A 27,795-nucleotide genomic window follows, 5' to 3' on the forward strand; every position below is an offset into this window, starting at 1 on the left:
TTCTCAACTGAAAAGAAGAACTTAGGGTTGGTAGAGGAGGGTGAGAGTTCCATAATATTTTTGGCTTATCTTGGCCACTATTGAGGCTTAGGCTGCAATGGGATTTCATTGACTTCACTAGAACTGAAGCTTACCGACCCTTCTTTGAAAGTATATTGCTTTGAAAGTATTGGACTCGGTAAGACTTTTTTCCCCGGGTAAGCATGTACAACATTGGCCTGTAAGCTGTGTGCAGGACGGAAGTCTGAACTATTAATCCTTTGCTCTAGTTTCATTAGCACACTATCATCCTCATGTTTGGATGCACTGATTTGTCGAACTTATATTTTGTAATGTGGGGGTAGGGGGGGAAGTGGAAGGAGCGTCTGCTCCTGATGTTCTCCAGTTAAATTTCACATTATTTCAAACGCATCCATCAGAATCTAATCAGCATGGCCAGTGAGAGGATTCTGAAGGTTGGGGACAAGAGTCCCCGAGAAAGTTGTGTGTGTGTGTGTGTGTGTGTGTGTGTGTGTGTATCGCAGCCATCAATCTCTGGCAGAGTAGTCTGCTATTCTTCTATTTCATCTGTTTAATTATAACCCATCCATCTCCGATCCTGTTTGCGTTGTATGATGTGAGTTGCATTTATTGTCTTTCACACACACACACACACACACACAAATCAACATTGAGAACATTATATATCTCACACACACACACACATTTTCAGTAGTAGGCATTGTTGCTGCGATATTTACTACTCAAGTATTAAAAATTAATAACATAATATCATAATCACAACCAGTCCCTTTAAAACATCCCCAGTTGGTTGAGCACGAAAGATTAAGCATTATTGGGTTGGACTCGTACAAGGAACAGACCCCATAAAACGTCGAAACGTTTTGGTGGCATCTATTATATTCTTGCGAGGTGGCGGACGGTTTTCTTTCTTCCTCTTTCATGCCCCAAAAGCAGCTGATCATCAACAAAAAAGAAATAGAGAAATACCCCTCAAAGAAACAAAGGAGTTAAAGATGTCCTATATGTCCATAGCTGCCAAGTTATCCATTTTTTAAAGGGATTTTCCCTTATGCTGAATAGGCTTCCTCGAGAGAAAAGGGAAAACTTGGCAGCTATGTATATGCCCCTTCAGTGTGAAATTAATTTTAATAATTAGAATAAAAGCTAAAGCGAATATAATGAGCAGATATGTGTTGATCTTTTGTTAAGCAAACAAGGGGTTAAAATTTGACATGCCTTCTTCTGCGAAAAATAAGATACTGTACTTTGAAAGAAAAACATACACACAATTCTACTGAGCAAATCATCCGCTGATTTTTATTTATTTTTTATTTATTTAGCAAACAGATATTAATCTCCCCATTGACTCTTGAGACTGAAACAGACTGAGAGAAAATCAATTTCCTGGGCGATAAATGTCCAGATTCCTTACTTCCCGTAAGATCCAATACTTGATTCCCAGAAAGAGAAGATGCGGGGGGGGGGGGAGAGTGGAGAGAGAAGAAAGCCAGACAGACAGCAAGCTGATCTTAAGAATTAAAAAAAGAAGCGCCCCCAACCCCCACAGCTCTAGCTCACTTGCTCTAGTCCGTCATTTGGTCTTCTAAAATCTGAGCTTCTCTCATTTTTGGTGAGCCTCTTCAGATAGTCACTATTTTTTTTCTTTATCAGATAAACTGGCTGCTATCTGCCACCTTGCTTTATAACATATCCCTTGGTATTACAATTTCTAGGTTTTCCTCACCTTTCAGCCTCCCGGCTATCCTTCCCCTCTGCGGTTCACTGATATATAAGACACCAGGCTCCTGGTCAATGCTATATAGCGAGAGGGCATTTTAAATATATATATAGTTGGTTTTCTGAAGTATATAATGCCTATCATTAGTTTTATATTTAATCCTGAGGAGATCTGAAGGCACAAAGATTCTAGCATGGCATATCGCAATCTCTTTGTGTCGGCCAAATTTTAAACACCCACATTCCCCTTATTTATTTCCCCACGCTCTTTACAATCAATGGGTGTCTCCCTTTGCCTTTAAGGATTTCTGTTTCTGTCGCGGAGAGATAACCAATGGGAGCTCGCAGCTCTCTTCCCCAAGCCAAGAGGAACAAGGTGATAGGGCTGCCGGAGGATCACATGGCCGAGCTAACTGCAGCGAGAGCTATTTACAGGTCACGTGGCCCGGCGGATTTCTTAATGAACCGAACCCATCCCGCTGCCTCTGCGCATGCTCCTGCGTAAACAATATGTTGGGGAAATTAGGTGTCTCTCTTTGGGAAGTCGAGTTTTAAAAAGCTCGGGCAGACCATGATATGACGACTTCACTGATCTTGCATCCACGCTGGGCGGATACCTTCATGTACGTGTATGAGGAGAACCCGAATGAAAATAACCAGAATAAAATCCCAGCAATGGAAGGGCTAAGTGGGAACTGCCCAGCGACCCACTGCAGGGATTTAATCAGTCACCCGGTATTGGGTCGTCATTCCAGCACCATTGGGACTCACCAGGGTTCTGTCTACACGGATATACCTGCTCCAGATGCCGCCAGGCAGTGCCCCGCGCCACCAGCCTCTTCCAACGCCACCTTGGGCTACGGCTATCCTTTTGGAGGCAGCTACTACGGATGCCGATTGTCCCATTCCCACAACGTGAACTTACAACAGAAGCCTTGTTCGTACCACCCAGCTGAAAAATACCCCGAGCCCAGCGGCTCCCTCCCCAGCGAAGAACTATCCTCAAGGGCCAAAGAGTTTGCTTTTTACCCGAGCTTTGCCAGCTCCTACCAGGCGGTTCCTGGTTATTTGGACGTATCAGTGGTTCCAGGTATCAGTGGCCACCCAGAACCAAGACACGACGCGCTGCTTCCCATGGAAGGATACCAACACTGGGCTCTTTCTAATGGTTGGGACGGGCAGGTCTATTGCTCGAAGGAGCAATCACAGTCTACCCATCTCTGGAAATCACCTTTCCCAGGTAGGGCGCTCTTGAGATCGACTTCTGCGCTTTTTTGCTCCGGCATGATCGCGTGCATATGCTATACTGTATCTTTAACCGCCCAGGTAAAATAGGCTTTGGGACGCTTGCATGGGCACGTATGGGGAAGAAGGTGAAACAAAGCAGCCGGCTCTCATATCCAGATACATACTGTACCTTGGAGCTCCAGGGTGCTTTCGCAGCCAATTTGGCAGCTGCACTCCTGTGTCTGTCTGTGTATGTGCGTGCGTGCCCCTCCTTCCCTCACTGCGTTGGCTCCCTTACCTGGATCTCTATCTTTTTCTTTGATTCCGCCCGCGCTTTGAATATTTTAAATTAAATTTCAGAACATAGGAAGAGGTAGCATCTCTCGCCCTCTCTCTCCCTCTCTTTCTCTTTACTAATAAAGGCTGGGCTTTTCGGAAAGGTACAGTAAATCATATTGCAATTACAGAAGTAGCTGTCAAGTGACATGAATCTTACAAATGAACCTTGTAAGACGAGTGGGGAGAGAACGAGAAATAAGGCGATGCTTTTGCCTCTGGTTAGAAATCTGGAATGAGTGACAGCCTGAGAGTAACCCTGAACGCTGGGAGTGCTCCGGGCTTATCTTATTGCCTTACCACTTAGAATAGGGAGGGAGGGAGCGAGAAGGAGAGGGAGAGGGAGAAAGATGAAAGACCAACGGACGTCTCCTTTGCTCTTGGGGTCCCCACCTTGTAATCAATAAGCAGGCCCCTCTTAATGATTCGAATGGATGGATTGGAGCGAAGAGATTAAGATAAAGTAACCGGGGGAATAAATAAATAAGGGGGTGGGGTTAGGAGGAGAACACACACACATTTATCTTAGGAATACTGGAGAGGGGATGCCCCATCGGATAAGACAGGGCTTGCCAACAATGCCTGCGCAGAGCGTTGCATGATGGGTTTTCCCTTTCCATGGGAAGAGGAATCAGAATGTAGCGAGTGTGGGAGAGAAGGCCTATCATCTAGATCTTAACTGTGTTGCAGCCACATATTGGTGTCAGAGCTTGGAAGGGTTGATGGCAGGGGGAAAGTCCCCACCCGCGCCTTTTCTTTTCTTTTTTAAGAAGGCATTGAGACTTCTTTGCGGAAGCTGGAGGGAGGGTTCGGCGAGTGGGAGAGAGAGGTCCATGGGATTCCTATCATGAGATGACTTTCCCCATCTCGATTGCTTTCAGCCGCCTGGCTAAAATGTAGTTGAGGTTGGAAGGACCTGCTCCGTGAGTTACTATTGCTCGGGAGGAAGGTGGAAGACATTGCAAATGAGCTTCTCTTCTCCCCCCCCCCCAACCCGCCCCATTTCCTTATTTATTCTGATCCCATTTTTGTATAGCCCTGATAATATTATTAAGCCCCCATACACCAATTCCCAAACATTGAGAGGTGTGTGAGAGACAGCGCGCTCGCAGTAGTGTGAACCACAATTTTGTCTTGCTTTCCTATCCTTGGGCCTTAATAGGATTCCCAGTAAATGTTGCTTATATAGACACTTCTTAGAAACAAAGGAAGTGCAGTCTCAGGGAGAAGTGTGTCTTCAAAAGCAGTCCAGGCTGTTTCTTTATTTTATATCTGTTATGGAACAGACCGGTTGGGGTAACTGGAGAGATTTTCGCTTTGCTTCGACAGAGATCCCCCTTTTTTCAGTGTTTATATTAGGTATTATTATTCCGCAAACCACTTTTATTTAGTATTGAGTCTTAAGCCTGCATCTTTAGATCATGAAGCCATGGGAAGGGAGGGACTTGATGTGCAAGTTAATCATGAAGAATTGGCATAGACAGCATAAGGAGCTATTAAGGAGAAGACCGAATACATTAAGGGTGATGAGAATTCATTGATTCCCCAGCCTGTTCTGGACCAGGAGTAGGTGGGTAACATTTCTCAACAGCGTGAGTACCGTCAAAAAAAAAACCCGCTGGGCCCTTTTATTTTATTTAAAGCCTCTACCATAAGCGACAAAGGATGTGGAAAGGCTAGTTCAAGGTCCTTCAAGCTTGCAGATGGTCCTTGTGTTGCATAGATCAATCAGTGTGGAGCGTCTCTAGAACAACACAGACGCGCACACTCTCACACACACACGGCTGCTTCCCCTCACCATGTCCCCTACCCGGATCCTACAAGCTAGCATAATTAATGAGGTTGTCTAGGCTATCAGAGGATCTGTCTTTTAAAACGACAGATTAAAATTGACCGGATGCTTAGAAGGGGAGTGAGGAGCTGAAGGTTAGATTCTGTCTCCAATTTTTACTAATTTTGGAGCTAACGTTAAGGGTGCTGTGCTTGCGAAATGCCTGATCCGTGACTTGGTGCTCCTTCTTTATATCTGTCCTGGACAAATATCGCCTGGAATAGTAGCAATCCCCCCCCCAATGCTAATATATTAATACTTTGTCAGCCAGCTGGCCGGCCCATCCCTGTCCCAGCACCTCCCGCCATAGCTGCCAAGTTTTCCCTTTTCTCGCGAGGAAGCCTATTCAGCATATGGGAAAATCCCTTTTAAAAAGGGATAACTTGGCAGCTATGCCTCCCGCTTTTTCTTTCCCTCACTCTTTCCTCTTCACATTTCCCCCTCTTCCTCTAATTTATATCCTTTTCCCCACAACTCATTTTTCTTATTTCTCTCTCTATTCTCTCCATAATGTCTGGCACAGGCATTGTCCAGTTAGTTTAGCAGATGCTGTTTAATGTAACATACACCCTCTCTCTCTCTCTCTCTTACTTTCTCTCTCTCTCTCTCCTTCCACGTTCTCTCTCTCCTGCTTTTTTCCCCTTTCCTGTTCTCCTCATCTTTACAGATGTGGTACCTCTCCAGCCCGAAGTGAGCAGCTACCGTAGGGGTCGAAAGAAAAGAGTCCCCTACACGAAAATCCAGCTGAAAGAATTAGAAAAGGAATACGCCGCCAGCAAGTTCATTACCAAAGAGAAGCGAAGAAGGATTTCGGCGACCACTAACCTTTCCGAGCGCCAGGTCACTATCTGGTTTCAGAACCGCAGGGTGAAAGAGAAAAAAGTCGTTAGCAAATCTAAGACACCTCACCTTCACGCTACCTGACAAAGAAATCTCTCCGGAGGGAAAAAAAAGATAAAATTAAAAAAGAAAGGGGGAGAGAAACAAACAAATGCAAATATTTATCTGGTAAATTTGTATAAATAAGAACACGCATTCGAACTCTTTGAATAATCTGATTATTTAAAAACACCTAGGCGGAGGGGGCGGGCATTAAACCGCCATCTTCGGTATATTTTGTCCATGCATTGCCGTCTCGAACTGTGAATCCGGTCGCCCCTTTTAAACATTCATTTTGATACTGTATTGTTTTCAATGTGCACATTTAGCAAGGAGGGGGGTGGAGAAACAGGGAGGGGAGAACACACACATACAAATATGTAGATTTGCTACGTTGGAATCCTGAATGTTATTTTGTAGCTCTGTATTATAGTCCAAGCCTCTCCCTTTGCAGCTGAACAAAGATTTTCCATTTCTTTGGCTGTTTCTGTCTCTGATGATGTAAAAATAATAATAATTAAAATTAAATAGATAAAATATATATATATAGAAATAGATATATATATATCTGTGAAGAAGGTATTGACAGCGGATCCAGCGAATAAACCCTAGATTTCTTTTGTTTGTTTTTAAACGTGGACCTTAAAAAAATGAATGAAAAATAATAATAAGGCTGCTACCCTGAATGTTTTGTTGTTGCTGTGTTCCTGATATTATACCGTATTGCACGCCAACAATTTGAAGTCACTTCTGAATTTAAAGTGACACTGTGGCTGTGTAATTCCTAGGGCACGATCCAGCCGATTATAGCCACTTCCTCATCGGCTTGATTTTCATAGCTGGGGCAGGGAATCAAGTTTGGGTATAAATGGGATTTCCAAGTCTTAATGCTGGAGGATCGGGTCTCTAATTATTATTATTATTGTTATTACCTTTTCTGGAATATGTTCTCACTTAGGTTGAGTTGTTGTTTGTTTGTTTGTTTGTTTGTTTCCGCCAAAAAGCCTGGAATGTTTATTCTCCATCGACAGTATGGAAAGTGCGCGACGTTGCTCTGTTGTCCCCCCTCAACCCATTATCAGTCACTAAAGAGCAGTGTTCTTTCTCCATGTTAAAGCGATCCATTTTTTTTAAAGAAAAAAATGTCTTGTATATGTATATAATGTGGTGTCCGAATGATATGTACTGAATGCAGAATACATTTCTTAAAAATAAATCTCTCTCTTTCTTCCCCCCTCCCCTTTTTTCTGCCTCGGAAAACTCATATGGCTAGCTGACCTTATTTTTTTTGATACTAGGAGAAGTGGGGAGTTGATATCACCGCCACCCCTTAATTTTTAAAGAAAGGTTCAGATTTACGCAGACTGATCCGCAATCCAATCTGGCTTTTTCCATAGGAAGAAAAAAAGGACTCGGATTCTCACATTGCTCCCTCAAGAGTAATTCCATTGTTGTCAATAGGACTACTCCAGGAGGAAAGCATGCGTCGAGAAGGCTTGCAGTACAAACTGGGTTGGTTTTTCAATCCAGGCTTGTTTGTTTTTTGGTTTGTTTGTTTGTTTTTATTTTAAAAAACACGTTTAGATAAGTGACTTATAAGTGGATCACATAGGATCCTAGCCTGTTCCTCCCATGTACAGCCGACTTCACTGAAATCTACTGAGATAAAGGTGATGCGATGAGAACATTTGCAGGGCAATGAGAGAGGAAGAAACTAACGTGGATATTTTAACATTTTTCATAGGAGGTATTGAATATGTTGTGAGATGAGCTTAGAAGACTTTCAAGGGTTGTTTCAAATATCGGACTAGAATAGCTAGGAAAGGGAGCCACACGCAGATGGAGCAGCACACCTCATTGATAGGTGCTGTAGCAAGCGAAGCTGGCATTTGACTTCATATCTTTATGGGAAATTACTTTGCTGAAGGACCAGTAAACCACCCGACCTTGCCCTGCCACAGAAAGCTGTACAGTACTTTGAAAAGGTCTCCTTTGCCTCAACGAGTTCAACTACCGTCTCCTGAGAGCGGTTGTAGCAATGTGCGTGTTCATTCCGGAGCACGTCCTGTTTAAGATGCTAGGACTGATTTTCGAATAAGAGGCAGGCGGCCTACTCGGCAGTAAGTCCCACTGAGCTGAGTGAGACATGCTTCCTGTTTAGGGTGTATAGGATCGCAACCAGAGTCCTAAGCAGAGCAAGGCTCCAAACTTCTTATATTCTTACTTGCGAATAAATCCCGTGGTACCCGGTGGGATTTATTCCTGAGTAAATACCCGTAGGGTCGAGCTGGAAAGGTCTTGATTTCCAAAAGTGCATCTGCTCTCAGTTAGCGCTAAACCTTGCATATTAAATAAGTAAGGAGGGAAGTACCAGATCAAAAAAAGCTCATTTGAAATCCAAAGATCTCTTAAATCCAGTACCAGTAGTTACTAGTTTTGTTTCCTTAGGCAAGGGCTACCCTCCTTAATATTTGTTCCAATTAATTACATCGTAAAATTGTCAGCGGCAAACGCTTTGAAAGCGATGTAGGCTAAGCCAATGTTGGTTTTACGTACATTGAGTGCCTATGGAGTCACCGGTGTCCCGTACAACCGGTCCTGAGAGTGTTCCGTCGCTGACAGTCAAGTGCGGGCGGATAGGTAGGAAGGTAGATTCGAGTACCTTTTAAAGGTATCCCAAGATGTTTTTTGAATGTGTTGTGTGTCCTACGGAATCCCTTCCTGGCCACGATCCTGTGTACTGCTATGCTCACTTTTCAATTCCCTTAAAAATCTATGTGGATCAAGCTCCCCCAACGCCTCCGGGTTGTTATCCATTGTCTGCACTGCAAAGGGGGGCGCAGGACAGGTTAATTAGGTACCTAATATCCTAAACCTTTGTTATGTGAAGACCATTCAGAGTAAGTTAAATGGGGTATGTGAATCTTACGGGACTTGTTGCATCCAAGACCTAATTCTGTGTTTACTACTACCGGTAGCAGGAAAGCCTGACCAATATCAATGTGCCTAATGCATTTCCAAGGACGAATTCACAGAATGATGGCATTAGGCACTTAACTTTCTGTAAATTAGGCCCAAGAACATATGACCCCTTCCGCCAACGCACAGTAGACTCTTCGATGACCTCTAATGATCAGAACCTTATAACATTATTGCATGTATTCAACAGCGTATGGATTGTCTATCATGTTTTATGGAGGTCCACCACACTCACAACAAGTAAAGATGGCCAAGAGAAGACTGGGTTGGATTCTCATTTCCCCTCCACTAAAATCAAACAGGCCCTGAATTCAACTCATCCAATCTGTTGCGAACTCTTCAATTTCTGAGATCTTCCCCACCCCTCACCCCGCTTCCGCCTTCTTCATGTTCTTGGTACGTAGTGTAGAAGTACTCTTAAGACAACCCCTTCTCTTTCTGGTTTCGAAGAGAAATGCACTGGACACGCCCTTCCCGTCTTAAATATAGAAACTATAAATATTCGCCCGAGTTGGGTCCTTTGGCGGTTGTTTTTAAAACCCAGGTAGAAGGTGAAAAATAGATCAGTTCAAGTTTCCTAACCTCAGCTGGGATTTGGGGTTTGACAATGATAATAAAAAAAATCTGGAAATATATATGGGCAGGAACCCCTCCTGAGTTTGGGAGATCTAAAGATATCGCTCTGTTCAAGTCAAGTCCCATTAAGATAGAATACCATGACTCTCCTCATATGGAATTCAGTCTCGTCTGGCCCAGTTTAGTCAGTTATGACCCCTGGGCATGGACAAAGAGTTCTTATAGCAGGGTCCCGCTATGGGGTAATAGGAAGGGTATCTGAATTGCTGCTTACTGGAGTTCCATTACCTCTCCCTCTTTCCACAAGCCCACGACTCCATCTTTTAAATGCATTGATCAAAAAGTTCCATTTTATTCCAATTGAAAATTGTTCTCTTTAGGATGGAATATGCCAGTTCACGGGATTTAACTATGCTGTGTTTAGCTAGAGTAGATCGTGCCCCTGCCCCCCCCCTTTTTAACAGGCAAGACCAATTGATTTTCAAATAGTATGCTTTTGGACCCCCTTAACCTAAGCAACTGAATCTACTATTGATATAACCCAAAAGCAATTGATTGCAGACCCAACCTAAACGTGGTGACTTAAGAGCAAGCCAATAAGCCTAAATATACTTCCATGGGATGAAGTTGCGATGTGGTCAGTGCAAGGCGCTCAGGCGGTACAGCAGTTGATTTCGCAACCCCTTTAAGCCTAGATATTGAGATAGCGACGCCATTTTGTCTTCAGTTTCCACTAATAAAAAACAATTTTTTAGCTTAGCTGGCCTGTACATCGGACTGTGTATCTGCTTAAATCCAACGATTCCAGTTTAACTAAGTTGTGCATATAAGAACTGCTCGTTACTTTCAAGTTACAGACTTGATTGCTTCTTATTGTGAGTTGGTTATTGTTTTCGGCTTGTTCCCTCTTCTTATGTCTGAAAGAAAGCGCTTTATGTCTAAAAACAATGTCAACAGCCAAATAAAGAATTTAAATTGGGAAAGAGAGCAAAATGTATCATTTAAACATTTCCCCTCCCCGCAAAATACGAAACTTTTGTAGTTTCTCTGAGCTCCTGATGAAATTTAGTTTTTGATTACTTTATTACATACAGATTATATACCGCTAGATTGTAGGAAAATACCTCGAAGCGGTTTACAAACGTATTAGATGGCTCTTCTATCCGCCATCCCCTCCAAGTTAATAGGAGGACGTGAGGCAACAGCACTAAATGTTGCCCATCAAATCCTGCCCGAGTTCTTGAAGCTGATTTATCCATGTCTACTCAGAAGTAAGACGCACTGAGTTCACTCGGACTCACTCCTAGGTAAGCGTGTCTATCATTGCAGACTCGGGTTTTCTTGTTAAAACTGGTTTCCACTTCATTCTGCAAATTACTTAAAGGGAAGTTAGCCCCCTAAACCCTTTCAAAATAAATGATCTTTTGAATGATGAACTGGGAGTTCAGACCCATTGACTGAAGGAATAAGCAACCCAATTCTATGTGTGCTTACTCGGAAGCAAATCCCTAGTGATTTCCATGTGGCTCACTCCGAACCATGCACAGGATCGCAGCCTTAGGCTTTGCATGCTGTGGTGGGTTTCGATTCACGTATCTCCCTTTAATGTTAACTTCGAGGATACATTTAAAGGCACCCTTACTTCCACCTAAGTATGTTGAAGATCGGGGTGCGACTCCTACCAACTTCACACACTGGCCGGTTGGCAGATCCAGTCGCTCCTCTTCAGATCTTGTTGAGCACTTTGCTTTGGGTTAAGTTGAGAAGGACACAGGGCGGCATCCCTGGGTCCAGCCCCGTGCAATTGGAGGGGTGGCAACTCTCTCCATCCTGCTTCACTCAAACCCGAATCGCTATCAGTTCGATCCAGGCTAATTGGAAAGGGGCTTCATTGATCTTTCGGAGTTCATAATAACTCGAGATGTTACAGCCAAAAGAGGGCTCTTGGCATCTTCCAGACCATTCAATTGCATCTCCTAGATGGGAATAGGATCTTCTGTGGACCACTATATCGCTCTCTCCCCATATTTACTGAATTTAAACACCCACACCCAATAATTTTAAATGTACAGTACATCTGTGATCTGCATAGAAATGTGTTGTGTCTTGGACTAGCGTCGAGTTTTCTTAGCTTTGGGAGGCCCACTTCATAAAACTCGCTCGGCACCTCTGTATATCCATGTTTATTACCTATACAACAACTTAGGTGACCCCTTGAGAGTATCTCCCGAAGTGGAGTCTACAAAGGGCTTCAGCAACAGTGTCTTTTAAGGCGCTGCAGAATTGTGTTGCTTTGAATTGTACCAGAACTCACCTCACTTCCTGCCGCATCCTAAGTGTCGCAATCCGGAGAAGAGTTGTATGAAAGTGATCAATGGGTGAAACCAGAAACAACTTCATTCTGAGGGCGTTGAAGTGCGTCCCAGAATCACCAACACCAGGCACACTGGCTGCTGACTTCAAGGGAATATGGGCGTCTAAAGAGTCAATGTACACAAATGGAGAAACTTTATAAAAATATTAAAAGTGCTTGGAATAAAGCGTTTGCTCAGGCGAACACACGCACTCTCCTATAGGTATATATGTTTGTCTGTCTCTGTCTCCATCCATCTATCCACCCTTCTATCCTTCCACTAATAAAAGAGATACCTTAAGGATCAGGGTTCGAGGAAATCAAAAGATTTCTGCATCATGTTATGGTACCCGCTTAGGTCCGTTTCCGCCATTACTTTTCTCACGGCTGTATAAAGTTTACTTCCTCTTGTTCTCCTTCCTTCTCTAAACTTTAACAGGCACCTGTGATCGTAAAGAAGCACTCGTGTCTCTACAACCTTCACCATCTTTGGGGAGACAGAATTGGTGAGGAAGAAGAGGAAGGAGAAAAGATATTGTAAAAAAGTGAAGCCTAGTCTACGACAAACCTGCCAGTAACATTGACTGCCAGTGCTGTGGGCCTGGAACCTGTTTGTAATCTAATTAATGTACTTGCACCCCAGAATTCTCAACCTTTTGGGGGTGGGGAGTTAGGAGGCGGGGTTGTCAGTGGATTTCACAGACATGGAAGATGGTCTTGTTTTCCCTCTCCTTCCCATTTTCCCCACCGTTCACCTTGTGCTGAGTAAGTTTGTTGGTCGCTGGTGTTGGATGGGAACCCTATAACGTCACTGCTGGGCTAGCCTTGACCGTGACTATGCGGCCTATTTGACCTTGACATCACGAGGTTCGCGCATAATACTCAACAAGGCTAGAGCCTTGATCTTCCTGCAACAACTCAGGACTTGATCTTCTAGCAGCAACTCGGGGGCTGATCTTCTCCAAAGTGTCCCTTGCTTACAGATAAACAAGGTGTCATTTCAAGTCTAGACAGACGGCCTAATGACCAACAATAAAGGCATGAAAAGGAAGCTTCCCAGGTTTAGCCTTTTCTTTCCTTTGTATTAAGTGCTTTGAGTAGCTTCTTAACTATGGCCTTTTATAGTAAAAATGGCCTCTTTCCGCCATTTTCCCATTTCCTACTCATGTATCACTTGCACTTGAAGTTGTTGTTTTTTAAAGTTTTTAAAGTTGCTGTTTTGTACGGAGGGAGGGGAAGCTTGCTCTCACACCATGCTATAAGCTGAGGTAAGTTGCTAAGTCGCTGTGCTCTTCATCATATTCCTTCTTTCGTACCCTCAGTCCAGGAAATTACATTTAGAATTATTTTATTAATAAAAGAGGATGAGATAGGCACACCATACCAGTGAAGTAAAACGATGTGTTCCATAAATCCATAGATCTATGAGAGAGAGAGAGAGAGAATAAGAGAGAGGGAGAGAGAGAGTTGCCTTAGATTGCTTTATTTTGTCATCCTTTAACAAAAGTTTGAGAAAACGTTTGGAGATCCAAAGTTTTCTGCTTGGAAGTGAGCCCAGTTGAGAGCAGTGAGATTTATTTCAATGTATTTGGAATTAAATTGATTTCTCTGCTCCATAAAAGCACATTGCACAACAAGGCAGGACGATATACAGATATAGATCAACATCCCTCCAAACAAAGGAAACCCTTATAAGTATTTTTTCTTCGCCTTCCATGGGATATACTTTTGCTTCACTGACGATGCAGGCAGTTGTTTACATAAATCCAGCAGGAGAATGATAGCCTCTGCTGGCAGTGTTGGGGAAAATGTAGCTGCATCATAAGCATTTAACTCCTCAATGCACAGAGAGACTCTATAGACGGAACTTCTAATTTGATTTCAAAGTCCATGCAAAACGCTTTTAAATCTAATTTCATGTATGCTTTCCAAAGGATTTACTCTCTCTGCATTTCTTTTGCTGTAACTATTTCATTCTGTTATTCCCTTCCATCTTTTCTCCCCGTCTGCATTTCATCAGAACTATCCAATTTGATCTATTCAAGCTTTCACACTCAGATAGCTAAAATAGAATAATTTCCATAAACATTGGTGGTCCTTATCAACTTTTAGAGACCACTTGTAAAGTCCACTCTTAATTAATATATACTGTTAGTCTCAAAAAGGACATTTTCAAGGATGGAATGAAATGCATGCGATGTCAGTAGATGGTCTGAGTTGTTGTTTATTTTTTTATTTAAAAAATAATTTTAGTGATGAAGCCATTCAATTAAATTAGGACTGCAGGCGGAGTGTGGATTTTTCCTGGTAACATACAAAAGAGAAGTTAAGACTATGTCAATTGGGTGTTAAAAAGGAAGCGGGGGAAGTAGAAGGCGGTATACTTTTTATGTTAGTGAAAGGAATTTTCCACTAGAAGGTTAAGTTCAATTGTATTTTCTTGCAGCAACTGTCAGGTCTTCCCAAATCCATTTTCAATGTAATTTTAAACAACATTTTGGGGAATCAGGTATGGGATGGTACTATATGAACTTGCGGGGGTTTTAATAGGGAGAAGCTTAGGCGGTGGTAAAGAGCTGCTGGAAGCAGAAATCTAAAAATAAGGAAAGGGAGAAGTTGAGGGCATAGGGAGTATAATCGTGTGTGTGTGTGTGTGTGTGTGTGTGTGTGTGTGTGAGAGAGAGAGAGAGAGAGAGAGAGAGAGAGAGAGAGAGAGAGAGAGAGAGAGAGAGAGAGAGAGAGAAATATACACTTTATTGCAGATCTTAGAATGCTGAAGATAACATTGGAACAAAGCTTTGGAAAGAGTCGATGGGGAAGAGCGAGCTGTCCCCCCGCACCAGTGAGGGTCTTTTTTCTCTCTGTCTCCCTTTCTCACTCTCTGGCAAGAGCTGGTGTTCTTTCAAGACAGTCATTTGCATAAGATGTAGAGCCCATTTAATACACTAGACAGTGACCTTGAACTGGCTCGAGCTCTATCTCGGCTCGGATTCGACTTTCTGTAAGCACCCCATTTTCAAAGGATCGTTAAAGGAGCCTTCCGCCGGTTCTGCAGAAATACCCAAAATGCCTTTAGATCAAAGACAGGCGCTTCCAAAAACGATGGGGGGAAATTTCGAAACATTTCTCTCCTACCTAACGTTATGCCTTCATGGTAGATTTCAGGCCTGTTAGTATTAAAAAAAAAAATCTCGATAGCTACTGCTGTTGTTGAATGTCTGTATGTCGGGGGGGTTGGGGGGAGGTCTAGGGTATTTGATGTGATAGTATTTTTTTAAAAAAAAATGCGTCGTGCACATAGAAATGCATGAAGCTGGGTCCCTGAATCCCTCAAGAAAGAGTCTGATATGTATATTCCCTCCAAAAGAATATATTCCTCCCTTCCTCTTCTAAATTAGTAATATAAATTATTCATGAAGAAGCCTTAGTCGAGTCTTTAGAATGTTTTATTTTAAGGACCGCAGTAAAGTAATTACATTCTCTTGCTGCAAGTAAACGGGGTGGATTAAAAAAGAAAAGAAAAGACAACAATAACCGTCAGATTATTATTATCGTCATTATTTTCCCACCGAAATGGGCATCCTTACTGGCAATAAATAGATTATCACAGAAACCTGGAGACTTTAAACACCGTCACCGAGACTCTCTCCCCCTCCTCCCATTGCCTCTTTTGGACCTCCGACATCATTTATTCCAGTGTGAACCGCTGCAAAGGGTGCAATGAGGAGGGGCGGTGTTTTCAAATAAAATAATACTAATAAACCTTTATCATTGTTAAACCGGCCAGAAATATATCAACGTGTCACGCTGTGTACCTGTGAACCTGCTTTCCTGATGTTATGGGCTGCAGACTTGACACAGTCAACCGGCTTCTAGTCCACTGAATTCAACCAGAGTTGAAAAGGTCTAGCGGTGGACACGGTTGCAGCCCGCAAATGGAGCCAAACCGAGAGATACCACCAGGTTTTTATTCTTGGGTTTTAAGATGGTTCGAGACTTGCTGCCAACGAGAATAATCTGGGTTTCTCTCACTCTCTCTCTTTATTCTTGTTAGGGTGGGGCGTTATCTCATAATATATAAACCATACGGTGATATTGGATGGAAAACCTCGGTGCCTCTTCAACTATTGTTATCTCTTCCCCTCGCTGTTAGAGCGAGTGAAAGAAGGATTAAAATGTCTCCGCGAGGCAAAAGTTAATGTTCCGGTAGCGATAAGAGAACAAAGCCACGAAGACTGCTAGAGAATGTAAGGTAGAAGATTAAAACAAAGAACGATTATTATTTTTCCCCGCAAAAGAGGTCCAAATTTATACTCGATGCGCTTGCTGGCTGTAAAACGTCAAGAGATATGCACTATCTCCTTTTAAAATCAAAGAAGTGCAAAGAACGGCACCTGAATTTTTTAAAATAATAATAATAATAATGTACTAACCTTAAATAATGACGGGTTAACAGTGTTTAGCCGGATACAAAGCTCTCACATTAAGGTACGTATCTGCCAGAAAAGGATGCCCACTTACACATAGGTGTATGAGGAGCATGTTGGAAGGGAAATTTGGGGTATTAGGGAGCTGGCCCTTTAATAGAACTAGGAAAGAAAAGTGTTTATTTGATTAACACGTGATTTCCCCCCTTCCTACATCGCTGGCAGAGCTAAAGTACGGAGCGTGTCGGGAGAAGGGGGAGTAGCCATTAATGTAAAGGAAGTCCCGGGTAATGTATTCCGAGGGATTTCAATAACACCGGGTTTTTGCGCATCAATATAGGGGGTAGGTTGCTATTGTTTAAATAAAAATAAAGATAAAGGTATGTAGCCGTCCATTCCTCATGCTGATTTGCTTATATGGGGTAGGGTGTCGAGGGTTTGGTGCCTTCGACAAGACCTCCGACAAATCAGTTTTTACGTATACATGAGTATTTACGGTAATTTGTCGTCGAATTCTGTAGTCTTGGAAGTTGGTAGCAGAGAAAATTCCTCCGATCTTCTTTTTTGGGGGGGCGGCATGGGATGCAGGCCCCATAAATATATAACACACACACACCCCTTTCCCGTAAGATAACCCCTCTTCCCTTTGTTCTCCAAGAAGCTTAGTTCTGATCATTCCTAAATCGGGATTGCCTTTTAAGGTTCCTTTCTCAAAGCGAGATCTCTCCGACACAGTAGATCGGATTTCTGAAGAGTACGCCCCCAGCAGTCTCTCTTCTAGACATAACCAGTTCTTATTTTCGGGGTCCCCTCCCTCCCGCCTCTAGCTCAGAGCTTTAGAAAGGACCGATTCGTGCCACTTTGAGTGGGTACTAACTGAAGGTCCGCTAACGCGTCCTCCTCACGGTTATTTCAGGTGAGCGGAGCGGATAACACGACGCCCACCCCCCGCCAGTTCCCTTTGTTTTAATGTATCTAATTTTCATAAGGGTGATCATTCCTTTTTAAAGCCCTCAGAAATTGACCGTGGGGATGTTTGCACGCACACACACAGAGAGAGGGGGGGGGACCCACAAATTCACCCTAATTAGGCTGTTGGGTTGCTTTTAAAAAATAAATAAATAAACAGAATTTGGGGAGGGGGGAGGTGGTGCAGAGGCAGAAGTAACCCGCACTCCGCCCTGTTAAAGGTGGAAATGTTGAAGAGATTTAAAAACTCTTTCGCCCTATCATCTGTAAATATGAGCCTGTTGCGGTTAGACTCATTCGTCTCCTTAAAGAGCCTGTAAACTTTATATGACACAATATCTAGTAGTAATTTATTGAGAGATATTGTAAATTTCAACTGTTTTAGTTAATAAAGGAACTAATTAATGAGAAAATTGCTTAATTTTGCCAGCTGTTGAAGGGACCCTAAACGCAGCTGGGGGAGAAGGGTGTCATTTATTTAAAGTAGGGAGGGGGGGAACAATATATATATATATTTTACAGGGCTTTGGGTTTCTCAGGCCAGTGCTTAAAGCCCGTTGTTTTATTTTATAAAATGTTTTATGATTTTTTAAAAAAGCATATAAAAAACCGAAAGGCAGAACTTAGTGTTTTGTTTTGTCTCAAATTGCTAAAGGTGGGTGGCACCCTTTCTCCAACGCAAGTTGGCGCCCACGTGACCCCTGCGGACCAATAGGGTGGACCTTTAGGTTTAACTATGTTTAATGTCAGATAGCAATAAACTAGAAGCTCTTGGTCAGGCCCGCGGAAATGGGCGAACATAATCTCCTTAATCCTGGGTTTGTGGGACCGTTGGTGAACATCCATACGGGAGACACCTTCTATTTCCCCAATTTCCGAGCCTCCGGAGGACAGCTGCCCGGCTTGCCGTCTCTCTCCTACCCAAGAAGGGACAATGTCTGTTCTTTGCCCTGGGCATCCTCAGAACCCTGCAACGGATACCCCCAGCCCTATCTCAGCAGCCCCGTGTCCATTAACCCTTCCTTCAGCCGAGCCTGCGACCTAGCTAGAGTGGAAGAGAGCAAGTGCTACTATAGGGAGGCGTGCTCCGAGAACGCTCCCCTCAAAAGGGAAGAGAGGGTTAGGGACAATGCCTTGATGCCTCTCGAATCGGGGATCCCCAATGGAATGAGCGGCAGTTTCGGCAAATTTGACTATCCGGCTCCCGAGGCGGTGCCCCACGATCCCCCCTCTTGTCAGTCTTTGGAGTCAGACTCCAGCTCCTCCTTACTCAATGAAGGCAATAAGGGCGCCACCAGCGAGCCGTCCACAATGGTTTCCCCTATCAACCAAGGAAGCAATCTTTCCGCTGGGGGTAAGAACGTGCGACCAGGAAAAATATATATATATACGTATAAGAAAAGCGAATTTATGCAATGCCTCTTCTTTATTTTATTCTTATTTTGTGTTCTCTCTCTCTCTCTCTCTCTCTCTCTCTATTTCTCTCTCTTACGCGCGCGCGCTCTCTCTCTTGCTTGAAAAAGTCTGCTCGCGACTCTTGCTGTTATAAATTCCATGAAATTAGCAGCTGGGACTGAAGCATGTCTATTTGTGCCGAGGCCACTAGGGGTAGCACTCAAATGCCTCGTGCTTTATTAGGTGCTGCTTCTTTTAAAAGAAAAGCCTATAAACATGTAAATATCCCATAAAAGAGATCGCGATGGCCCAGATAGACAGATTTTCATGCCTCTCTTTCTTTCTCTCTCTCTCCCCACCCTCCTCCCGAATCTGAACAGGCACGCTACATGCAGGACAATTTGCCACTGGGTGCGTGAAGCTTTTGCAACAGAAATGAAATGTAGAGGGGTGTGTGATTGTATTTGGAAGATTTCGTAGAAGTCTGACTGCTGGGCTCCGAGGGCTAAACTTCCACGGGTTTTCTGTCCCCGGTGAGATTAGCCACCCTGGGTAAAAACCCATTCTAAGGAAGGTATCAAGCTCTGCATTTAAAAAAAAGAAATACCCTGGTTTTCAAAACCCAATTCTTGCCTTCCCGCCATCCCAGCCCATTCCCATACAAAAGCGGGAAGGTTCTATAAAGAAAAGTATATATCTCCACGCAATGCCAAAAGAATAATAATAATAAAACCAGCCCAAACAAACTCTCTCTCATAAAGCTTCCCGTTATGTGCCTGATCCTTTGGTGAGCAAACACTTCCAGGAACAAGAACCGGTTGGTCCTCGTCTCCTGTGAAGTGTCCCTGGCTGCTGGAGACGTTTCATTCCCTTTGCAGAATCTGGCTTTGGGGCTCTGAAGACAGAGACTTCCTCGTCCTTAAACTTCAGATCTGACATCTCCCAAACCGGATACCTAAGGCATGCCAGCCCATCTGGTGCCTTGAGGTCTTACACGGTAACCACAGAGACACTCTAGCATTCATTCTAGCTGATACTTTTGGGCTGTTCGGGATCTGTAAGAGCCAGCTTAGATTGCTTATTTTTCTGTAAGATAAATAAGCAAAAGTTGCCACCGGTTATAAAAGTCCAGCGGTCGGTGAGAGAGAGAGAGAGAGAGAGAGAGAGAGAGAGAGAGAGAGAGAGAGAGAGAGAGAGAGAGAGAGAGAGAGAGAACCCTAACTAGCTTTTATCTCCGGTCTTTCCCTAAATCCTAATAGTTCCGAAAACCTGCAATGTATGACTTATGTGGTATGCGTGGTGACACAGGAGCCCAGGAGCCTGGAATCTAAAACGCAGATGTAAAGGTCTTCTTCCCACCCATCCTCCTTTCTCTCGAAGTTAAAGCATCTTTCCTGGATTGGGCATTAGAAACCTGTGTCTCCTATTATTAAAGAACAAGCCATTATATGTGGGTCAAAAAGGGAGGGGGGAAAGCATTCCCTTTTTTAAAGTGTTACCCGCTCCCCTATTTCTTTTCGTTTCTTTCTTTCTCTTTCTCTCTTCCCCTCCATGTGTTTAAATCTCCTTTCCATCACGCTGTTCTTAGGTGCTCCCTGGTACCCGATGCACACAAGGTCCCGGAAAAAGCGAAAACCCTATTCTAAACTACAGCTAGCGGAGCTGGAAGGGGAGTTTATGGTCAATGAATTCATTACTCGCCAAAGAAGGAGGGAGCTTTCAGATCGGTTAAACCTGAGTGACCAGCAGGTGAAGATCTGGTTCCAGAACCGGCGTATGAAAAAGAAAAGACTCCTCCTGAGAGAGCAAGCCCTTTCCTTCTTTTAAAGTTCAGACAAGTCCGCTATCGGGTAAAAAAAACAGAGACTCTCCGGCCTCCTTCATCACAACTGGTGGTACCGGGACTCTTACCTGATCTGGTTTGAATAGCCAGTTTAGATTGTTATTATTTTTTCCTTTAAGACAAAACAAACCAACAAAAGTCAGTATCCTTAAAAAAGAAAAAGAAAGCCATCAAACAACTGGCGTGTCTACGTTATAAGTGTGTGATTGAGAAAGTATGAGGGGATGGAATGCTTCTCTTCCACTTCTGGACCTGTTGGGGAAGAACCAAATGTGAATGCGCAGAAAGGAACCCCCCATTCATCAATCAGCGTGGCTTTTCTAATGTATGGTTCACAAAGATTTGTCAGTCAGTGTTGTTGAGTATGTTCTGAATGTGAGTCTTGAGCCCGACACTCTCGCTCTTATTATCCGTGTGCGAGCATTCACAGGTAGGGTTTCCCCCTCTAAGCAACAGGGTTCCCTGTTTTGTGTGGGGCAGAGTGAGGGAGGGTCTCGATTGCCTTGGCTTTGGCTTTGTTCGGTCGGTAACCCGGTCCTCAGCAAGAGAGCATTCCAGGGAGCAAAGATACTGTCCTATATATATCTCGGTTTAGTGTGTTGGGATTTTTCATTCTCTGGAGTAAAAGCTTAAGTGGATGTGGCATTCACCTTAAATCAACCGTAACCATTCTGATGGAGAATGGCGAGCCAGTGTTTTATGTTTGCCAGGGTTTATTTTCAGGGCACATTGGGCGGAAAAAAGTTTAGTACCTAGATAGAGGCTTGTAGCGTATCTATCTCGATAATAATAGGGGTGTCCAATATTTGGAACTTCGAGGTTCAGCTGGCTGCCCCCGTGCTTGGGGGGGGGAAAATATATGGGTGCTTTACTCGGATGCTCTTCTGGGGGAAAGTCGAGCTGAGGATGGAATTTTGTAGACATCTACTCCCAAGGCTTTTCCAATGGCAGGCTGTGCCCACACACACGCTTCTGAGGATGCCCACTGTACCTAGACCTAGTGTACCTAGTGGGAATACTTTCAAGTAAACAACGCCTATGATTGGGCTGCAAAACACCAAAAAAGGGGGGGACCCACCTCGAGTTAATGCAATACCCCATAAAGTGAGAAATGATTTTTCATGTTAGGGTATTATAAAAATGCAACCTTTTCAGAGGCTACAGCTGCAATCCTATACTCCTTGGCATGCTGGAGTTTAGCAGAGGGGCTTACTTCAGAGTAGACCTGTGTAGAATTGCGCGTCCCTCTCGCGTCCCTAGTCCAGTCAAGCCGCCTGCATGAGTCTCCCCTGTCCACCACCCCATAAGCGGAACAGAACGCTTAACAATAATTTCAAATTGTGTTTTGATAATAGCTCCACTGAAGGAGACTTTGTCCCGCTTATTATGCTACTGTGTTTATTGATGATCAAGATGGTGGCGAGGGGCGGTGGGGGGGGGATGCCCCCTTTTATACATTAACTATAGTGGCAGCCCCTTGGAGCTAATTAAGCTATTAATAGCTTCCCTCCTTCTAAGATAGAGAGATCTCTCCTGGCATTAAAAACGTTTTCTTTAATGGTGGCTATTTTCGAAATGAATGAGATGTTTCTCCTCTACCTCCACCAACCCCTCCCCTCTTTTAATCTTCCTCATATTTAGTTAATTTTTATTTTTAATCACGGCAGTTCTCCCTTAAGAATCAATAATTCTCTCTCTCTCTCTCACACACACACACACTCACTCACTCACACACACACACTTATTTTCATTCCTGATTTTTCATAGGCAGCAGTTGATGACTCTGAACATTTATGGGGTGTGTCGCCTTATTCCCCCCCCCACTACAGCCACAAAAACACACGCATTCTGCTTTGGGGGATATACGGTAATTTCTGCCCAACGCATCTATTCATCCGTCTAACTCCCACCCCCACCGCCGGTTCCCCTTTGTACTTTCCGCGGTACAGAACAGCCCCAGAGCAGGCAAGGGGAAACGCAGAGCGGGTTGCCTTGTCGGTCAGCTCCTGCCTCAGACAACCATTAGATTTCCTAATAGCTCTGCCAGGCTTGGGCATTGCTTAAACTCCCATTCCTTAAATTCCCACTCAATGCGGGGAGGAAGGCGCGCGGGGAGGCGGGAGACAAGGCTTGCTGCAACCGTCAAAGTAAGCCGACAGGAATCTCTCTCCCTCTCAGCCCGTTAAATGATTGACTTGGGAGTAAGTTCCCTTGATATTCCTGGTACTTATTCCATCGGGGTCCAGGAACCTATTCTCGTTCTGTTCTGCTGGTTTCCTAATTGCATACTTTTTTTAAAAAAATGTCGCGGGGGTGAGGTGGGGGGTGAGAGAGAGCGGCCGCGAACTGGACGAAGAGACAAATGAGCCACAACAGCAAAGTAGGGTGAGGGGGGGGGGTCAAGACGGTCTAAGCGGCGAGTTTTGCTACGACAGGCTTTGCTTCATTCGTTTTTATATCGGAGGGGATTAATTTTATGACAAAGGCAACGTTTTCCTGGGCCAGACTCAATTGTCACCACGTGGCTTCCCCGTCCCGGCGTTCATGGTCATGGCCGGTGGCAGGAATGCTTTGCCTTTACGAGCTGCAAAGGATGCCGTCTAGTCCTTAAAATGCCTCTGTGTGTCCCCCGCCCCGCTCATTCTCCGCCCTTGGCAGCCTTTTCTTTAGCTCTGCTTCCTATGGCTGTGCCATCGTTTCTTGTCTTTATTCCGCTTTCCCCCTGCCCCCCCCAATATCCAGAGTTTTGAGAGGTCCCCCATCCCAGTATCACCCTTTTGGTATACCACCCCTCCCCTTTACAAACTCTAACCTTTGTAAAATAAGAGGCAGCCTCTGCCTGTGAGTGGCTTTTAAACTAATAGGTACCCAGTCACAATTATGTGCAATAGATTTGGGGGGGGGGGGTCGTGTGAGAGAGACATCCATATATATTTTTTTCTTAAGCCGATAGCGCTGTCATCATCCTTTTTGTCCCAGTTTTCCCAATAATAATAAGAAAGCAGCAGCATTTTACGTCAAAATAACGACTTTCACCCAACTGAAATGTAATGAGGTGTATTGCATAAATATAGAAGGAAAGCCTTGTATCTGTGCGGTAAAGGAGGAACATGTTCGAGGCATCAGACTTATCAGTATTGTACTTGGTTTGCTACCATCGCTTCCTCTTGAAGAGCTGTGACGTGTTACACGCTGGCTGTGTTGGCAAAAGATTGTGTTTTGGAAGGGGTTGGTGACTGGCTTAGCAGGGTTTTGAGCGTTTACGGGGCAATGTTATAACGCAGCTTTCGCTTTAAATTGTGGCAGGCGACAGACAGAGAGAAAGAGACGGAGAGACTGTCTTGTTGTTAATATTTTACGTGCTGAGAGCGATTTCTATCTACAGCGAAGAAGTTTTAGGCTCGGAAATACAATACACAACCCACCAGCAAGAATCTTGAGTCCTGCGAATAGTCTCCTTGGTGTGTAACTGCACATAACAGGCGATTGTCAGTTGCCACTTCAAGGGGTTTTTTTAAAGGAAGGGGGGTGATAATTTAAAATTCGAAAATGAAGAAGTTGAAATATATGCAATATTCTCGTTCAGATTGCATTGAAGTACAGTATTATTATTCCGTGTGAATTCTGTTCGTCTTGTGTTAGTTCCCGGTGTCTGTGGCTCGGTCCTTCGCTTGTTATTCTCTAGTCTAGTTTCCTGCTGTTGTTAAATATGCATCGTTGGCAATATAGTCCATATGTAATGTTTCTTACCTCAAGCTATTATATGTAGGGCCTATGCAAATGTCTGTCCATAGCACGTTTCCCCGGCTTTATATAGTCATGTAAAAAGTTGTTTCACAATAATAATAATGATGATGATGATGATAATGATAATAATAATAATTTCAATGTATTATTATGTGATTTCTGATAATAAATAAAATGTTTCAAACCTCTGGTTGGTGATTTACTATTGACTGTTGGAGGAGCGAGCAACCTTAGTAAAAGAGTAACGCGCGCACAAAAATAAGCCAATGAAACATTTGGAGGTACCGGTATATAGATCATGTTTCCCTTAAAAAAATAATTAAGTGGATATATAAAATAGGTTGTAAAGTAAGGGATGCCTCGGAGCACAATGATACCTATAATTTAAAAAATAATAATAATCCAAGAAGATAGAGTAAATGAATCTGGGATGTTAACGTTTAATGCGAATATAAGGGGTTTTTTTGGAGGAGGGGGTCTCTTGATGGCATCGCTTATAAACAGAATCATTATTGATATTTTGTTGTCTGGGAAAGAGAAGTGTCTATTTCTTTTTGTCCCTTTTCAGGAGCAGCTGAGGCCAAGACAAAGTTCCCCTGGATTAAAGGAGAAATATATTTATTTATTTTAAATGACATAGATGTTTTTTTAATTAAGATACACTTTAATTTAAATCTGCAACTCTTGTAATTTGAACAAAAACCAAACAAATATCCCACCTCCAAAACAAAACACAAAAAACCCACGAGCCTTGCACTCCATCCTCTTCAATAAGCCCATATTTAATTCCTCCCGTTGGCTTGGTGTTTTATTCTCTCTTCTGAATATCCAGCCAGGTGCCTTTATAGCAGCGATTCCACAGAGTCAATTTAAATTTCATGAATTGTGTAGATTGTATGAGTGGTAGGGGATGGGGGTGTATGTATGTATGGGGGGGGGAAGAGAGAGAGACACGGAATCTTCCTCTGGAAAGGAAGATTTACATGTAATGACTTTATCTACCTTTCAGGTCTTCGGTTCAACCATAAAGTTTAGTGGCGGCTGGAGCAATGCATTAATACACACACCGGCAGGCGCACGCACGCCAAAAAGCTTTTAAAAGATCAATAAGTGGATTGTGAAGGGGAGGAGGGAAAGACCATCTCCAAAAAGCGGATCAAGAACTGCTCATCCCCCTGTAGAATCCTTCGCGCCTTCGACTCTTAGTAAGTGGGAATAGGATAGGTGTGAGCGTATGCTAGTCCTTTCTCTACGCTTTCTTCAGTCCTGTTATTAGAAGAAGACACTTCATTGCAAAGAGGTCCTGTGTTCTTATGGTTTAGCTGCAATAAGGAAAGAAAGCGATTGCGCGAAGGCAATTGTTAGAGATTGGTGATGTAGTTTGCTAACTCCTCTCTCCTCCCCCCAACCCGCGACGCCCCCTTCTGAACATACATAATATTGACGCGCCAGAGAGGCTGCTTGGCTTGTGGTGTGCAGGAGCTGCAATTGACCAAACTACACTCACATACGTATCGGTAGCAGAGACAGATAATGGGGGATGCATTTATTTGTATATTGTGTGTGCATAATATTATTTAAAAGGTGAACGTACCAGGTTTGGTCAGCCTCCTCTTATTTGTCGGCAACAGCATCCGATTGAATTCAGCTCTGACCCCATCGCACGCATTTAAAATACTGGGTGGAGCCCCGGGTGTGTGTGTGTTTGCGCGCGAGCGCGCGCGAAATTAATAGGAAATCCTTCATAAAGTCCAGGAAGAAATTATAATAGCGGGCTATGAGCTAAAATTTAATGACACGAATGATATAAAACGTTGCTTCTTTGTTCATAGGGTATAGTGCCTTTGTAGGTCAACATCCTACATTTGGAACTCGATACAGTTCAGTACATGGGGTGGATATGAGCCCAGAACCTTTTAGGATATAATATCCATTTCAAGGGAAACTATTTCTATGATACATCAAGAGTAATTGAGATCTATGGGAAGTTGCAAGACAATGGGGCCCTGATCCTTTTAACATTCACTGACTCCTCTAATATTCACACTGTTCCCCTATTCCCCTTAAGAATCCGGCACAAATCCATTTAAATGCTAATAATGGCGGCTATGGATGTCTCGAGGTATAGATAGGTAACTTGATTCCCCTAGCACAGAAAACTCTACGGTATGTGCGTTCTTTTCCTTGCAATAGTTCGAGCCTAAGGTACTTACCTGGAAGCAAGTTTCGCTGAGGGCTAGTCCCTGGTACAAATCTCGCTGCGGCCCTTAAGAGCTCAATTCTCTACGTGCCCACTCAGAAGTAAGCCCCATTAAGTTCAATGGAATTACGGTAACTCGTAGGTAAATTTGTCTATCATTACAGCCTAGCAGGCGCTAAGCAAGCTACTAACATGGCAACCTCACCCTGCTCCCTTTCAATAACACTGACCTACCGTACAAGGTTGTTATAGGGATTGAAGAACAATCAAAAGAGCTAGCAGCAGCAGTAGTAGTAATACCGTCTCTATGCACCCTTTACTAGGGAGTAAGCTGCATTCAACTAAGTGGGGCATACTTCTGTGTAAGGACGCAAAGGACCTTGGTGAAGCTCCTTAGGACTTTCTTTCAAGTGCATCTGTTTAGGGGTGCCCATCTCACTGAATCACTCCCCACCGTGCTTTCAAGAGCTGTCATTCACCACCATTAAAATCAATTGGAGACTTGCCCTTGGCTTCAAAAGGATATAGATTTCACTCACAGGGTTTCTCTTTTCTTTTTTTCACTCTCATTTCTTCGAAAGAAGTACCCACACAAATATCATCTCTGCCTCTTTTACTGGAGGTGTGCACGGAACGTTGGTTGTCATAAGAGGACTGTTAAGGGCTCCACAGAAGTGAGTAGGGTTCTGGATCATCTCCAACAAGCCTGGATTGTATATAGAGGCATAAATTGTGTAGAAAATTGTGGATCGGTTCACCTTGAAGAGGGAATGCTTGGTTCCAAAGACGCTTAAACACTCACCCAAATAGATAAAACTTATTTATTACCAGTGAGTGGCTAGGACAAATTGTTGCTCGCAGTAAAAGTGCGTATTGTTCCTCAGCTTGCTTGCTGCTTCTGCTGCTGCTTTTTTTATATAGGGGTGTATTTCATAGCTATGGCTCTAAAATGAATTCATTAAGAAGCGGAAAGTATATCCCCATCTCCTGAATTGCAAGGAACAATTCTGCCTTCAAGAGAATTGGGGGGGGGGAACCCAACAACAGACACACACCCAGTTAAGTTGTATTTTCAGCAGTGTAAATTATTCCAAAATTATGGGAAATATGCAAAAGCGCATTGGCTTGAACCAAAAACAAGTAATACTTTATCCTTATCATTATTATTATTATCTTACTATAGGTGTTCTCTATACCGAAAGGGTTGTGAGCAAATGTTTTGTGTGTTATTGGGGGAAATAGAGAATTTACCCTCTAGGGTTGAACATATGCACATAACTGTCATTGTTCGGT

The 27,795-nt window shown here is 43.5% G+C and overlaps 2 protein-coding genes across 2 annotated transcripts; both read left to right on the top strand.

Moving 5' to 3' along the window:
* Window positions 1-2,219: 2,219 nt before the first annotated feature.
* On the top strand, window positions 2,220-7,438 carry HOXC13 (homeobox C13). The gene is made up of 2 exons (XM_035100281.2): window positions 2,220-2,980; window positions 5,802-7,438. Exons 1-2 carry the CDS (start codon window positions 2,317-2,319, stop codon window positions 6,056-6,058), a joined length of 921 nt encoding a protein of 306 aa, XP_034956172.1. The 5' UTR covers window positions 2,220-2,316; the 3' UTR covers window positions 6,059-7,438.
* Window positions 7,439-18,093: 10,655 nt separating this feature from the next.
* On the top strand, window positions 18,094-22,847 carry HOXC12 (homeobox C12). The gene is made up of 2 exons (XM_035100261.2): window positions 18,094-18,671; window positions 20,301-22,847. The coding sequence occupies exons 1-2, from the start codon at window positions 18,107-18,109 to the stop codon at window positions 20,537-20,539; spliced, it is 804 nt and encodes a 267-aa protein (XP_034956152.1). The 5' UTR covers window positions 18,094-18,106; the 3' UTR covers window positions 20,540-22,847.
* The last annotated feature ends 4,948 nt before the right edge of the window (window positions 22,848-27,795 follow it).

The sequence above is a fragment of the Zootoca vivipara genome, chromosome 2 (assembly GCF_963506605.1).
Source record: "Zootoca vivipara chromosome 2, rZooViv1.1, whole genome shotgun sequence".
Taxonomy (NCBI): Eukaryota; Metazoa; Chordata; class Lepidosauria; order Squamata; family Lacertidae; genus Zootoca; species Zootoca vivipara.